This window comes from Schistocerca piceifrons, chromosome 4 (assembly GCF_021461385.2).
Source record: "Schistocerca piceifrons isolate TAMUIC-IGC-003096 chromosome 4, iqSchPice1.1, whole genome shotgun sequence".
Classification (NCBI taxonomy): Eukaryota; Metazoa; Arthropoda; class Insecta; order Orthoptera; family Acrididae; genus Schistocerca; species Schistocerca piceifrons.
In genome coordinates, this window is record NC_060141.1 from 637,398,187 (window position 1) to 637,415,870 (window position 17,684).

The 17,684-nt window shown below is 41.1% G+C and overlaps 1 protein-coding gene and 1 long non-coding RNA gene across 2 annotated transcripts in view; one reads left to right on the top strand and one right to left on the bottom strand.

The window, feature by feature from the left end:
* Positions 1–17,684, top strand: part of LOC124795181 — a 64,177-nt gene that overhangs the window by 37,599 nt on the left and 8,894 nt on the right. The window lies entirely within an intron of this gene.
* Positions 1–17,684, bottom strand: part of LOC124795180 (small G protein signaling modulator 3 homolog) — a 161,538-nt gene that overhangs the window by 2,413 nt on the left and 141,441 nt on the right. The window contains exons 13-15 of the mRNA XM_047259080.1: positions 13,479–13,646; positions 7,227–7,369; positions 1,032–1,192 (exon numbers count right to left, since the gene is read on the bottom strand). Of these exons, the coding sequence (XP_047115036.1) occupies positions 1,032–1,192; positions 7,227–7,369; positions 13,479–13,646 (472 nt within the window). The remainder of the gene's footprint in view (positions 1–1,031; positions 1,193–7,226; positions 7,370–13,478; positions 13,647–17,684) is intronic.

Here is a 17,684-nt window from a genome sequence, read left to right on the forward strand (position 1 = left end):
GCTGTTGTCCTCTTAGTTTTCATCACAATCCTCTTCAGTGACCACCAGTCACAATCAATCAACACAAGCTTTAATCCACATTGTAAGCTAGGGGATGATGTTTTTCTGCTTTCCCTGTATGTAGTATAAATTTTCGATACGGTGCCTCTCGAAACACCAAAAGCTTAGACTCCCTTGGCTGCGGAAGCACCCACCATACAAGCACCAACAATTTGCCCATGTTCAAATTAACATAGCTATGACATAATGCACGCACAACTACACAGAACACTGTCTTGAACATGACTGACACTTGCTACATATTGAGAACACTGCACATGTGCTATTCATGGTCAAATATGACAGTGCAAACTGCAGGCTCGGCTAGCATCTGCACTTATGTTCAAACATGCATTTCTCATGGTGTACCCATATTTTTGTCCAATCCCTACACGTGGTCCAACACAAACAACCATACAGATGCCCAAACACTCCCTCATGTACTCACTGCTAAATTCATCATGGCGATACAGAGATTGAAAACTCCACGACTCACTAATGTGAGTCAGTACCTCAATCACTGCACCATCTTGCTTGGTGGTTTACAGAAATAATCGGTAGGCCTATTTAAGAAAATGTACCTAATACAGCAACTGCAGAAGTTTTCTAATATAGAATATCCACAAATTTGTTCAGTGGCACATATATTTATTCATTTAATCACAAAATATGTGAAGGGTGAAAACATACTGTGCGATTGGTGGTGATACTATTTGTCCTAGGGACCCCTAGTTGGTGCTGTTCCAGCCACTGTCTAAACTGAGCAAATGCTCAGGCTCTAATTGTCAGAGAAACTGCACAACATTAAACAGTAACAAATGAATAACAATAAGTCAATATCATCAACCAAAGTTGATGAGAAGGAGCTCTACTGAAATACTTCAAATTTTCAGTGACATCTTCAAATGTTATATCCGGGGCACACAATATTTGACATGCAATAAAACATTTAAACAACTACAATAATAATATTAGTAATACATTTAACTTACCACTTCTGAACTACTTCCACACATGAACAAAGAACTTCTAGCCAGAGATGCAAAACTTGTTCATTGAGGCCCAAACAGATAAGACTTCGCAGCTTGACATCCATTTGAGCATGTGCATTATCGTGACTTAAATTCACTGCCTGCACACATCGGTAGAGTAACTGAAATTATAAATGTGACAATTTATTTTAATTTATCATAAATACATTAATTTTTTCAATTCCATTGATAAAAAAAAACAGCTTACTCTTAATATTTTGGAATATCTAAAATAAGTTTTGTTAAGACTGCATTTTATTGGCAGGACACTTCGACAATGTAACAGATCTACTAAGGAGACTGCCTACACTATAGGCCTTCTTGTCCGTCCTCTTTTATAATACTGCTGTATGGTGTGGGACACTTACCAGATAGGACTGACGGAGAACATCGAAAAAGTTCGAAGAAGGGCAGCACGTTTTGCATTATCGCAAAATAGGGGAGAGAGTGTCCCTGAAATGATACAGGATTTGGGGTGGACATCATTAAAACAAAGGTGTTTTCCATTGTGGTGGAATCGTCTCACGAAATTCCAATCACCAACTTTCTCTTCCGAATGCAAAAATATTTTGTTGACACTGAGGGTGTTCCGTTCTTTCCACGTGCTATATGAGATTGGAATAATAGAGAATTCTAAAGGTGGTTCGCTGAACCCTCTGCCAGACACTTAAATGTTTTTTGCAGAGTATCCATGTAGATGCAGATACTGAATTTTACTGTGTTATTTCAGCAAAATGCAAGTACCCTGCCTGCTTAATTGCCCACTTCCGTCTGCGAACTGTTTACAGCACAGGCATCATGAATTTGCTTTTGTGTAAAGCTTTGTGTTTGATAAGTTCCTTCTTGACAGAATGTTTCAACTATTCATTTTTTTAAAATCCTGTACGCAACTATTCCTCACTGTGACAATAAATGCAAGTTGTAGAACTTTGTTTCCACCTTTTGCCGATATGTGGCGACAACAGTAAGTAGCGGTCAAAAGAAACAGATCGCAGACGTCAGTCAGTTACCTTGGACCTCGGACAACATATCCTCATTCACACATTAGTCAATTTGTGCCTGCATCATGAAGTTGCTCTGATTGAAAATGTCAGTTTACGAGCCTAATTCTCATAATTTGCCAGAGGTGTTACTGTTTTGTTTCAATATGGATGAGTCTCATCGAATGCTCTCAAGTACTTATGGTAAGACCGCTATTAGAGAAAGAACATATCGTGAGTGGTTTCAGTGCTTCAAGAATAGTGGTGGAAGAGAGAATGTTTTCGAAGATGCAGAATTGGAGACATTGCTGAGTGAAGACTCGCGTCAAACTGTAGCACGATTGGTGGGAGTGACACAGCAAGCCATTTCAAAACATCTCAAGGCTATGGGCATGATTCAGAAAGAAGGAACTTGGGCCCAGTGTCAGCTGAAACCAAGAGACGTTGAACGGCATTTGTGTGTTTGTAAATAGCTGCTTCTTCAGAGGTAAAAATGGAAGGGATTTCTGCATTGCTTTGTGACCGGGGATGAAAAATGGGTTCATTACAATAACCCTAAACACAAAATATCATGGGGATATCCTGGCAATGTTTCCACATCGACGGCCAAACCAAATATTCACAGCTCCGAGATCATGCTCTGCATTTGGTGGGACCAGCCCGGCGTCATTTACTATGAGGTGTTAAAACCAAGTGAAACAATCAGAGGTGCTCTTTATCAAACGCAATTAATGCGTTTGAGCAGAGCATTAAAAGACAAACTGCCGCAATACAGAGAGAGGCGCGATAAAGTGATTTTGCAGCATGACAATGCTTGACCCCACGTTGCAAAAGAGGTCAAAATGTACTTGGAAATGTTAAAATGGGAAGTACTACCCCACCCGTCGTATTCTCCAGACATTGCTCCCTCTGACCAACACTTCCGATCTCATGAAGAAGTCACAAATTGGATCGATTTGTGGAGTGCTTCAAAAGATGAACAATTTCTTTGACACGGGATTGGTACACTGCCTGAGAGATGGGAGAAAGTAGTGGCCAGTGATGAAAAATACTTTGACTGATACATGTGTAACCAATTTGTTTCATTAAAGCCTCAAATGTTGGGGAAAAAATGGTGGAAGCAAAGTTGTACACCTTGTAGGTCCTTACTTTCTTGCTTTGTAAACTGAGCTAGTCACTTAGCAAAACATGAATTTTGCAAACTTTGCTTCCCCTGGCACTTTATTGGAAAGAAGAGACAATACAAAACTCCAAAAAACTTTCTGAAATAAGGATCTTCCACTCTTCTTACACTAATATCTTGTTCAAGAGAAAGGTGTCGGTTCACCTCTGGCCCTTATGCAAGCATTGATTGACAGAGTTGTTCGATATTCTCTTGGGGGATATCAAGCCAAATTATGTCCAATTAGTGCATTAGATTGTCAAAATCTTGATCTTGTTGGAGAGCCCTGCCCATAATGTCCCAAATGTTCTCAACTGGGGTTAGCTCCAGCAACCTTGCTAGCCAAGGTAGGGTTTGGCAAGCACAAAGGCAAGCAGTAGAAACTCTCGCCATGTGTGGGCGGGCATTATTTTACTAAAATGTAAACCCTGGATGGCCTACTATAAAGGGCAACAAAACATAGTATACAGTATTGTCGAAGTACCACTGTGTTGTAATGGTGGTGCGGATCACAACCAAACGGGTCCTGCTATGAAAAGAAATGGCACCCCAGACCATCACTCAAAGTTGCAGGACTTATGGCAGGCGACAGTCATGTTGGTATTCCACTGCTGTATGGGCCATCCCCAGACCTGTCTTTGACCCGAAATCTCATTGTCTTCAGTGATAAGTCCATTTCGAACTGAACCCTGATGACCAGTGAAGATGTCTGGACATGCCCTGGACAGCAGTGGTATACTTACCTGACTGTCACCTGCATATGGGCTGACAACCAGGAGTAATGGTCTCAGATGGCATTTCTTTTCATAGTAGGACCCATTTGGTTGTTATCCATGGCACCCTTACAGCACAATGGTACATCAACAATATTCTATGCCTGATTTGTTGCTCTTCACGGCAAGCCATCCTGGGCTTACATTTCAGGAAGATAATGCCTGCTCACACACAGCGAGAGTTTCTACTGCTTGTCTTTGTGCTTGCCTAACCTTACCTTGGTCAGCAAGGTCACTGAATCCCTCCCCAATTGAGAACACTTGGAATGTTAAGGGAAGGGTCCTCCAACTAGCTCTGGCCTTTTAACAATCTAATGCACCAATTGGACAGAATTTGGCACAATATCTCTCTTGGGGATGTGTAGAAACTCTTTCAATCAACGCCAAGCTGAATAGCGGCACATAAGGTTCGGACTTGGAGCAATGCATTGTTGCCTTGCTCAATTTGTGAAGCTCTTTCTCTTGGATAAATCATCCAATTCTACGGAAATTTTAATCACTTATTGGTATTTACACGTACATCGCATTTACCAATTTCTGTTCCATGCATATAATTTTGTAGTGGTGCTTTTGAGTGTACTTGCCCCTATTCAACACAAATGATACTTCCTCTCTGCATTCTACTTTTCCATGTCTGCAGTCTCACTGTAAAAATCCTATTTAGCATAATAGTATTGCTGTGAAATCTGCCCTACGTACCTTAATGGTATTGCATACCCCTAATCACCATCAACAAAGGGGTGACAACTGTGAGATTGTGTGCAAAACAATGAGGAGGTCTGCAAATCCTGTTCATTTATTTTTTCCATATTCATATGGTCATATGACTGAGCAAGGTAACACAGTGGCTACCATATTAGACTCATGCTAGGGAGAAGCAAAAGCCAAATACATATCTAGATATTCTGAATTATATTTTAGCACATTACTGCTTATTCTAACAATTGAAAATCCAGGATGGAATAATGACGTATTATGAAAAAGGACGGATTGGTACTCACCATATGGTGAAGATGTTGAGTCACAGAGAGCCACAACAAAAAGACCGCAAAACAAGTAAGCTTTTGGCCAAAAGGCCTTCTTCTGAAATACAAGCAGTAGTAGCTTCCTTTGTGGTGTTTGGAGCGTACTTGCCCCTATTCAACATTAATCACACTTCCTCTCTCCATTCTATTTTTCCATGTCTGTAGTCTCACTGTAAAATGTATCCTATGTACCTTAATGGTATACACACACACACACACACACACACACACACACACACACACACACACACACACACACACACATTGTCTCTGGCTGCTGAGGCCAGACTGTAAGCAACACTGCATGATGGGAGAAGTCCTCCATCTCACCTCTCGTTTGCAGTAGCTGCCCTATCCTCTCCCCACCACATCCCTGTATGCTCCCAGCAACAATTCATCGTCCACCCACCCCTACTCTGCAATCCTTCCCCCTCCTCACCCCTCCTCTCCCCCGCCCCATCACCCAGATTGCTTCCCCAAAGCGTGCTGTTGCTCACAGTTTGGCCTCAGCAGCTAGAGACAGTGGTCATATGTGTGTGAGTTGTGTTTGCTTGAATGGGTGCATGTGTGTGTGTGTGGTGGGGAGGGGGGTGCACACGCGCCTGCGCATTTTGTCTATTTCAGAAGAAGGCCTTTCCGCCAAAAGCTTACTTCTTTAGCAGTCTTTTTGTTGTGCCTGTCCACAACTCAACATCTCCACTATAAGATGATTAGTAGTCTATCCTTTCTCATAATATATTGTAGCTTATTCTAAATCAATTCTGCTCACACATCTATCGTCTATCACAATTTGAAGTGATTATTACTTTCCCTCTGGCACCTACATATGTTACTCTGCTGGCATATACACTGATCGGCTGGAATGTTATGCTCACCAGCCTACTATCCATATACACCCACCCAAGCGATAGCAGTGTCACTTGGCAAGGAATGACTGCTAGTCAGACACACGCACGGTGCATGTAGTGTCAGTGAGCATGCTGTCTGTGTGAAGGCACGTGACCTATTTGATGTTCAACTGAGGGTCGCCACTTTGGAAACTGCACGACTTGTCGGATGTTTGAGGAGTGCTCTGGTGAATGTCTTCAACACGTGGCGAAACTACGGTGAAACCTTGTCCAGACGTAGTGAGTGGGTGGCCAACCCTCATTACAGATGTTGGACGTCATAGGCTGAGCAGACTGGTAAAACAGGACAGGCAGTGAACTGTGGCAGGACTAACATTAGACTTTAATGATGGGCAGAGTAAAAGTGTGTCTGAACACACAGTGCATTGAACACACTTTACAATGGTCCTCGACAGCTGACCACCCATGCATGTGCCAATGTTAACACCATGACATTGTCAACTACAACTGAAATGGGCACGTGACCATTGGCACTGAACGTTGGCACAGTAGCAGAGCATTACATGGTATTATGAATCCTCATACATTTGTGTGAGAGTTGCATTTGCGTGAGTGTGTATGTGTGTGTTTGTCATCTAATTTTGACAAAGGCCATATTGGCCGAACACTATATTTGTGACAGTCTTTCTGTTGTGCCTATCTGCGACTCAGCATCTCTGATATATGGTGAGTAGCAGCTTTCCTTTTCACAATATTTTTCACAGTTAAAGATTAATGTTGCATAGCTAATTTATAAACACATGTCTGTGCCTCTGTTAGTCATGCTCCATTTGTCAGTGTTTCAGCAGCTGATCAGTACATATCTTTCTTCTGAGTCATATCATGTTAGGATTCTGTACGCTTGAAACATTGTCTTCATTGTGAGACAGTTAACTAGGGTCTCATGATACCACCCACATCAAAAAACAGCATGCATCACTGTTTCCTACCCAGGAAGCAAATGCTGGTTTGATGTTCCCCTGTACTCATTATATATGTCTGATTTTTTATCATTGGGCCTTACCTTCAATTACTTAATGAGCATGTCTGCTGGTGACACATCTTCAATTTTGTCTCAATACATGTAACAATATAAAATTACAACAAACTGCTGCAAACATGCTGTGTTTTTATAAAATACAAAATACAACTATTCTCCTGCATTGATTAACATTTGAAAATTAAAAGGCTATCACTGAAAGTTGCCTGGACACATAAACAAATATATTACATTATTCATGGTTTCGCTTTCATTCTTAATTAATAAATCGTTCAATGAAAGAATGGTGACAGTATCTCTGTAATTGTTTGAAATAGGTGTTGGCTAACCTCTTCAGGAGTGAGAACTTTCCCATCCTCATCCAATCGATAAGTCTTGCAAAGTACAAGGCGACTGTAAACTGAATTAAAGTCTTTTTCAACTTCTTTTGTAGCTGCCTCTTCAATGAATAGCCATGGATGACAAGGGCCACCTGCAAAATGTAAAACATATGATTATTGACGTTATTGTAAACAATGTTAATGCTGAATCTAAAATATACTGTTTTTAATATTAATGTGCCAAAGGAAAATCATTGGTAGAATATAAATAATGGAAAGAGTAAAGGTAATAACTCACAGTAATTTTGAGGTATTGAATCATTGATGGGCATGAAAACATTGTTAAGCTTTCAGATGAACCCTCTTTCAGAACTAACAGAAAACACACACACACACACACACACACACACACACACACACACTTATCCAGGCTGGGAGACAAAGTTGCCGTGCACGTGTCTGTGTAATATGTCAGCTCTGAAAAGGATTTGTTCAAAATTGCAACAGTGTTCTGTCTTGTTAATGTGCCTAGCAATGATTCAATACCTCAACTATACAGTAAGCTGTTACCTTTACGCATTCCATTATTTGTTTTTATAAATACTTATATTTGATGCTTAATTTCTAAAGACTAAAAGACAAATAAATTAAACTTTTCAGAACACAGATTCTTCATTAGGACATAAGAGGGAAAGGAAGGAAGAAGAAGCTACGTAAACTGTTTATGAGTCCAAATGAATCACCTGAGATTCACGAACAAAAGAGGACTTAAATATTTTGTCCTGTTTTGTAATGCCTGTCATTGAGACAAGTTCTGCCCAACTGTTTAAAGTTTACACAACGCCCCCCTCTCCCTTCTTCACTATGTGAAAACCATACTGATTAAAAAACTTGAATTTTATGAATGCACTCTGCATATTTGCTTTGATGAAAAATTTGTGTATGAAATACAGTAATAATCACCCTTTCCTTTCTCCTGTGCCTCTTTTCTCTTCTCAAACTCACTGTTTTTGTGTATCCTGGCTGTGGTGTCACCGCCAGACACCACACTTGCTAGGTGGTAGCTTTAAATCGGCCGCGGTCCATTAGTACATGTCGGACCCGCGTGTCGCCACTGTCAGTGATCGCAGACTGAGCGCCACCACACGGCAGGTCTCGAGAGACTTACTAGCACTCGCCCCAGTTGTACGGACGACTTAGCTAGTGATGCAACACTGACGAAGCCTCGTTTATTTGCAGAGAAGATAGTTAGAATAGCCTTCAGCTAAGTCAATGGCTACGACCTAGCAAGGCGCCATAGCAATTAATAGTTATCGTATGAAGCATGTCTCATCAAGAACGATGTATACAAATGATGGATTAAAGTTAAGTATTCCAGAAGCTACGTACTTTTCTTTATAGCATTCATTACGTAGCCTGTTTCAGACCTCACGCCATCCTGCGTGAGCTTATAGCGTGCATTTCGGCCTTCTCTAGCAATATAACACTGGCTATTTCATCATTAATGTACAAGGGGTTTCCAAGATAAATCCTTCACTCTGTAGCAGAGTATGTACCCTTGTGAAACTTTCTGATAGATTAACTCTCTTGGTCATACCAGGGTCTGATCCTAGACCCTCCTGTTTTGTGGACATTGCTCTAATGACAGAACTATACAGGTGTGTGCTGGGATAACTTATTCAGAAGAAACAGTGCCTGTAAAAGACCAGGTTTCCAGTGATTCTGAGCATGGGAGACTGTTTTCATCTATCTACCTTTGTTCACATAATAATAAAATGAGTAAAGATGCATACCTAACACATAAAAATGGAGCGAGAGGTAAAATCTGAACACTACTGGGCCATCTTAAGATGAACACAATGCTCAGCTGTTTGTTAATGCACCTGTCAACTATTCAACACTTCCTTTACTCGGTGAGAGGTTTGAGAAGGCATGTGATTTTCTATTATTTTATTGGTAAGCATTTCAAAATACAAAATCATTTGATTAACAGAAAAGTCCCGTACTAGGTTGATATATAAATGAACAAGTGTACATAGCACAATTGCGCATTTCAGTGAAGTTGAGTAGAAAGGTCATTTTGAGGGTTAGAACAATCTTTATTATATATGAAAGTTTATTACAGAGCATGTTCTGTTGTGGTTGTCCTATTTATTTGCATGAGATATGTAGTAACCCCATATAGATCCATGCCTGAGATTTGAGTGCATAGTCATAAGGTACACTACAGAAGTCAGCAGATACAGCTAGAAGCCTGACAACCATCTGAGGCTCCTGCTCTTGGATGAGAGCACAGCCTTTTGTCTGCGCATACCACTGGATAACTGACAGCTTTTAGAGATGTGCCCGGCCAGCTTAAACTCAGATACATGTCAACCTCTGCATGTGTGTTATCAGACTTATTATTTGTTTGCAGCTCGTGGCTTGTGTTGCAGCCTCTGGATCACAGGGTCCCGGGTTCAATTCCTGGCTGGGTTGGGGATTTTCTCTGCCCGGGACTGGGTGTTTGTGTTGCCTTCTTCATTTCATCATCATCATCATCATCAGACACTGTGAGCCATTCCATGGCTAGTGTACCCATTATAATAAGTTGTTTTCTAGACTTAATAAAGTTTGTTGTGTCAGTCATTGTGTTGTGTTATCTTGAGGGATTACACATGAAATTCAATGACTACTGCAGGGCAGATAGGTAGTTTCTTAGTAACAACATACAGACTGAAGACTTGCAAGCTGCCCTTTTCCTATTCCACTATCATATTAATTTATGTAAATATTTTAATACATTTTTCAAGAGTTCTGTACCATTTCATCTGAGCATTTTCTGATCACTTGCTCTAAGTTTATGCCAAGTTCTTCTTGTGGTGTTTCTGTTCTTATGTTGACTGAGTACAGCTGCTGATCTAGGCATGGTTGAATTTGCGTACATAAATCCTGTAACTTTTTTTTTTTCTACCTGGGGAATGTGCAGTTCTCTCTTAAATAAATTAAGTATGTCAGAGTAGTTCCAATTTTATCATGTTGATATGTATCACCAGTTTTTGTTATTAGTCTACATATAATTTCTTTGCTAACAAATGGATTCATGACTTCATGTGAAATTATTATCGCAGTGTCTACAATCTATAAATCATGCACTTAAATTTAGACTTGGTTACTTATTTTAAGAAATATTGAATCAGCTCATTTCCTTAAATAAGCCCTGACATACCCGACACAAAATGCTTATGAGGGGAAAAAAAATCATTAATATCACTTGGATCGATGCAAAAATTCGAAATAACCAGTATCCACAGAAGATGTGTTACTCAGCATATACTATGAAATAGTTATTTTAGTACATCTCTTTATCCGACTGTAACCTTCAATTGGTTCATGGTTTCAATTTCAACTATCACAATTTCAATTCCTGCTTCTTATTTTTGCAACGGTGTTTGGCTGCCATTAATCCCTCCTCTCTCTATCTTTTTAATTTTTTTTTAAATACCACAACTTTTTGATGTTTCTCCCACTGTTAATTGAAATGTGTTATTCTTCTGTTAAATACTGAATAAAAATCTTACTATACTTTAAAATCCACTAATAGCTGAAGATGTTCAACCGGAAGGAGATTTCATAGCCTACCTGCTGTCATAAATACCATGCCCCAGAAAAACATATTTTAATGCAATCATTGACTAACACATATGATCTCTTATTCTTGTAGGTCAAGTCATGAATTCAGTTTAGTATCCTTTGTGTTATACGGTGACGGTAAGAGATATATTTTTTCTGAACTATGTGAAATTAAAATTATACTACTCACCATATAGCGGAGATGCTGAGTCGCCGATAGGCACAACAAAAAGATTTTCATATTTAAAGCTTTCGGCTAATGGCCTTTGTCAACAACAGACACATATACACACACACACACTCACGCAAATGCAGCTCACACACATGACTGCAGTCTCAGGCAACTGAAACCACACTGCGAGCAGCAGCACCAGTGCCCGATGGGAGTGGTGACTGGGTGGAGGAAAGGAGGAGGGCTGGGGCGAGTAGTGCGAGAGATAGTATGGTGGGGATGGCAGATACTGAAGTGCTGCAGGTTGAGTGGTTGGCAGGGGAGAGGTGGGGAGAAGGGGGGGGGGGGGGGGGGGTAGCGGTAAAGGAGAGAAACAGAGAGAAAGTGATCCCATTCCAGTAATCCAGCGCAGGATCTCCAGTCACTACTCAAGTCCTCAGGCCCATCCCAGAACCTCTCCCCCTAGTCCATCTCTCTAATCACCCCTACCACTCCCCGCACTCCTACCTTCGTCATGCTTCCTGAGTCCATAAACCTAACCGACCAGGTTGCCCCATTGTGGCCGGTTACTGTGCCCCCACTGAGAGAATCTCTGCTCTCATAGACCAATACCTTCAACCTATTACCCGGAACCTAAGCTCCTGTATAAAATATGCCAACCATTTCCTCCACTTAGATGAATCCTTCCGAAACACCCAGAATCCTAAACCCCTCACCTGGTTCAGATTCACTAACAACGCCTTTGCTATCTGGATCAAAGGTGAAGACACCCTATTCACATTCCTCCAGAACCTCAACAACTTCTCCCCCACTTGCTTCACCTGGTCTTACTCAACCACAAGCCACCTTCCTAGATGTTGACCTCCACCTCGAAGATGGCTACATCAGTACCTCCATCCTACTAACCACCAGCAATACCTCCACTTCGACAGCTGCCACCCAATCCATACCAAGAAGTTCCTTCTTTACAGCCTAGCCATCCATGGCTATTGCATCTGCAGTAACGAGCATACCGAGGATCTCTCCGAAGCCTTCACTAATTGCCTTCACTGACCGTAATTATCCTCCCAATATTGTACACAAATAAATCTCCCATGCCTCATCTTTCCAGTCTCCTACCACCTCCGAAAGCCCCACCATCTGGCCACAGAGGAGCATTCCTCACGTAACTCAGTACCACCTAGGACTGGAGCAACTGAATTAGATTCTCCACCAGGGTTTTGATTAACTCTTGTCGTGCCCTGAAATGAGAAATGTCCTGCGCACTATCCTTCCCATCCCTCCCTGCCATCCACCGAACCTACACAATATACTCATCCACCCTTACACTATCCCTGCCCCCAATCCCTTACCTCATGCCTCATACCCCTGTAATAGACCTACATGCAAGACCTGCCACATACATCCTCCCACCACCACCTACTCCAGTCCAGTCATTAACATAACCTATCCCATCAAAGGTAGGGCTACCTCTGAAACTAATCGTGTGGTCTACATGCTAAGCTGCAACCACTGTGCTGCATTCTATGTAGGCATGACAACCGACAAACTGTCTGTCCGCATGAATGGCCAATGACAAACTGTGGCCAAGAAACAAGTGGACCACCCTGTTGCTGAACTCGCTGCCAAACATGATATGCTTCATTTCAATGACTGCTTCACAGCCTATGCTATATGGATCTTTCTCATCAACACGAGCTTTTCTGAACTGCACAGGTGGGAACTTTCCCTGCAGTACATCATATGTTCCCGTAACTCTCCCGGCCTCAACCTTCATTAGTCGCTGTCCTTACCCATCCTGCTCCTTCCCTGCTCCCATTCCAGCAATACACCGCTGTCATCCCACCACCACACCCAGTCTTTTTTTATTTACTTTTTATTTATTTGTTTCTCTCTATTTCTCTCCTTTCCTGCTACTTCCCTCCCCCCTCTCCCCACCTCACCCCTGCCCCGCCCCCTCCCAACCTGCAGCACTTCTGTGTCTGCCATCCCCACTACACTATCCCTCCCCCTCCCCACACCAGCTTCCTCTTTTCACCCAGCCAGTCATCACTCCCATCATGCACCAGTGCTGCTGCTCGCTGTGTGGGTTCAGTTGCCTGAGACTGCAGTCGTGTGTGTGAATTGCGTTTGCCTGAGAGTGTGTGTGTGTGTGTGTGTGTGTGTGTGTGTATGTGTGTCTATTGTTGACAAAGGCCCTTGGCCGAAAGTGTGAAAATCTTTTTGTTGTGCCTATCTGCGACTCAGCATCTCCATTATATGGTGGGTAGCAACCTACCTTCTCATAATACTGTTACAGTCCATCCAGGATTTTCCATTGTTTGATTGAAATTAAAATTAAAAAGGCCCACAGATTGTTTTTCTCATGTGATATGGATTGCATTGTGATTTGCCATTTGTAGATTTTTTTAATGTGTCCATGCTTCTCACTATCAGCTGAGCACAAAATAATGTGAAATTAATACATCACTACAAACCTAGAAAACTTGGTCTCTTCATGCCATGCTCCAGTACTTGCTTTATTGCTGGACACAGTGTCCCTCTGACTAAATCTGTTACAGTCTCCGATACACTATCATCTCCTGCACATGAGTACTGTTTGCTTCTTTCATCCAGCAGCTCCACAAACTTTGCTGGGAACCAACCTGAAAATATAAACGTTTTGAAAAAATGTGACACACATTACATTTTCATAAATTAATCCAATTAATTTTTAAGTGTGCAGTAAGTACTGAATTCGTTATTTACTAGGTTTTAAAATACTGTGCCAAACAGAAATCACCCTTATCTATATTCCAAACAAAACAAAAAACTTCAGAGGATATACTGGACTACTAAATGGTCTTAATATACCAGTAATATAAATTGTTGTTTACGGTGATGATGTCTGTGAGAGGCCTTTGGCAGAAACATTTAAGGAAGATAGTGAATGGTCTTTTCACAGTGACTATTACAATATTTTTATTCACTTGACTGGCTTAAGGATTTTAAATTCACTGTCAAGTTTTGTAGAATATTTTGTTATATAACCAAAAATCGGACATCAAAAAGAGATACAGTACAGCATCAATAAACCCCGAGCACAGTTTATTGTCGCATTTTCATTGTTTGACACCCCATTGAAAATGAAGTTACCACAGATGAAGCACAAGCTATGACTGGGGAAGGATGGGGAAGAAAACTCACCATGTCACTTTTTCTAAAGGAACTAATTGCACATTCCTTAAACAATTTATGGAAATGACGGAAAAACTAAATCTGAAGGGGCAGACATAGATTTGAAGCCCATTCCTCCTGCCTGTGAGTCCAATGTGAGCCATTGATCCATGTTGTTGGCAGTAGCAAACCAATACATAGAATAGATGCTTGGAAAATGGGCTTCGATACCATTGTAAATGCATACCAAAATAATATACGGTATCGAAAACAGACCACGCTTTAAAACGGAATATCATTGAACAATATAAATGAATCCCAGCTGTCTTTCCAAGCCATGTAAAATTTAATTTTGACTATCTTGGAAAGGGATAGATAGAAATAATATAATTCATATTAGATACACAGGGACAATGAAATCACTTTTTTATCCGCGAAAAAAATCAAGAAGCTCTTCATGGCAAAAATTCATGAACTGCATATTCTACCTCACCCAAATTTAATTTATTGTTACAGTGTAACAGTGTAAAAACTGGAGAATCATATTAAAATTGCTATTTTGTTTTCCTGTGTAAGCCTCGTGGCAAATTCTAAAACAAACTGATGTCTTAACTTCCAAAATGGAGGGCTTTTAATGCAAGATATTTGGCACTGTGTTTTCAAATCAGTCTATGTGGCATTATTAATAACATAAAGTAAGTATATATAAAAACAAAGATGAGGTGACTTACCGAACAAAAGCGCTGGCAGGTCGATAGATACACAAACAAACACAAACATACACACAAAATTCAAGCTTTCGCAACAAACTGTTGCCTCATCAGGAAAGAGGGAAGGAGAGGGGAAGACGAAAGGAAGTGGGTTTTAAGGGAGAGGGTAAGGAGTCATTCCAATCCCGGGAGCGGAAAGACTTACCTTAGGGGGAAAAAAGGACAGGTATACACTCGCACACACGCACATATCCATCCACACATACAGACACAAGCAGACATATTTAAATATATGTCTGCTTGTGTCTGTATGTGTGGATGGATATGTGCGTGTGTGCGAGTGTATACCTGTCCTTTTTTCCCCCTAAGGTAAGTCTTTCCGCTCCCGGGATTGGAATGACTCCTTACCCTCTCCCTTAAAACCCACTTCCTTTCGTCTTCCCCTCTCCTTCCCTCTTTCCTGATGAGGCAACAGTTTGTTGCGAAAGCTTGAATTTTGTGTGTATGTTTGTGTTTGTTTGTGTATCTATCGACCTGCCAGCGCTTTTGTTCGGTAAGTCACCTCATCTTTGTTTTTATATATAATTTTTCCCACGTGGAATGTTTCCTTCCATTACATAAAGTAAGTAGGTACACAAGATGTTGCTATTATACTGTCATCATATCTCATTAAGGAACAAGGAAAATATTTCAGTTTCTTTTAATTAGAACAATATTTAATAGCCTGTTGGATGCAACTTACACACACAAGCGCGCACGCACCTGCCCATACACACACACACACACACACACACACACACACACACAGAGAGAGAGAGAGAGAGAGAGAGAGAGAGAGAGATCTTTTGTTGTTATTATTTAATCATAGGGTATAACACAATGCCCATACAGGTAATACTTAAAACGGTTCACAGAGAATAAATTACATAAAATCATAAGCTAAAGAAAACACTTAAAAAGACAAGTGCACAAACAGATTTTCCAAAAGAATAAAGAGCTACAAAAATAATATTAAAAACTTGTTGGACTAGCCGAATTGAGGACTATGCTAGCTTTCTCTCCAAACAATTATAGAAAGAGCTGAGAAGAGGGACAAAGGTTTGATAATAGCCATTTAACAATTTGCGTATTACCTCTATAACAGAAGACAACTTCTCAATCAAACCATTAACTACCTTTATTTTAATGAATGAGGTGTACTCTTTGAAAATGTAGCACACTTATGTTCATATGGTACAGACACAATCTGGAGGAGAGTAAACATTACTTCATTTCTCACCAGTGGAAGGAGCTTTACCCCTGCTGGGCACTGGCTCCATCAACATATTTTCCCATTCTTACAGCCTCTCATCCTCTTAATGATGTGTGTCCTGCTTCTCAATAGCAGTGTTACAGCATATTGGGGGATATTACAATTTGGTACTGCAAGTATTGCACAGGCCTCCTTGGTACTATATCAGCCAATTCATTGTGCTGAATTATCGCATACCCTTGTATCACCTCCTTTTGTTGTAGGTGAAAAAAAGTGTCCTGGATTGATTCCCCTTTAGGATACAAGCACTAGGTGGCTTGCAGTGCACATAGGTACTCAGAACACAAGAGGAATTTCGAAGAGGAATTTCGAAGCTTGAAAATATTTCACTTGTGCCATTGCTCTCAAGAATCTGTCACCTCTGTGTTATAGAAACTGAAGTCATTTGGAAAGCGTATTATGGGAACACAATTGGAGTCAATTGCTGAGCAGCCATGTCCATCAGTCAAAACGAGAAATACCTGTAGTGTTCACATAAGATGATATAAAAACTTAATTTAAACATAGAGTGTGGGGTACTTTCTAGCTTATACTGCAGCAACTAAAAACTAAATATGGTCCTCTTCAGAATCCAGGGTGGCAGTGGGCTCCACCCCAGGACAAGGACTGGAACCGCGTTCGCACTTAATACCAAAATGCCATAGATCCCAAAAGGCTTTCAGTATGGCAGTGGTTTGAAAAAAGAATTTGCAATCTGGGTTTAGCAAACGAGTGCCTGTAACTGAGGATGTTATTACAAGCACAAACGCAATTTATGGAACACGGTACTTTATAGAGCTACATGTAAGACACAGGTTGTGGGTAGTACTAAACACACTGACTGGACAACAGTAATATGGCGTATAGAATAGGCCAAGCATTTGCTTGCGACTGCTTCAATAAAGCTGTTTCTCTGGCAGCTCATCAGAGTGAGCCGGGACAGGGGGGCAACCCTGGTGGCCTCTATAAGCAGGCCTGAGAACTGCAAGGACATGCACTATCTGAAATCGTGTGCATCATGAGCAAAGTTACATCACTCCTCCCTTCTAGTGGTAGGATGCTTGATGGTAGGAACGCGGTTTGGCCGGCGATCTACCCATACAGATGCACCCGGCCAGAACAGTCAAGGAGCCAGCGATGCTGGCAGATGAAGCAGTTGAAGGAGTGTCCACGGTTGGCATCCATGTAGCAGCTCCACTGGGCTCTTGTTCCCCACCGGAGTGAAATGGTACAAACTTTTTTTTTTTAAAAAAAAGGGGATCTAAAGCAGCTTTAGAAGACCCACCAGATACATACTTCTGGATCTGAGCTTTAAACATCTGAACGATGCGTTTGACTTCATCATGAGAGCAAGAGTTAAATGGGGGAGCTGTGAGACGTCGAACACTACTAGCCTGACAAAAAGAAGCAAATTCTGAAGACACAAACTTGGAGCTGTGATCAATAATCACGGTATACGGAAGCCCCTTAATTGCAAAAATCTTAGACAGGGTTGAAATAGCAGCTGCTGTGGACATGGATGGATG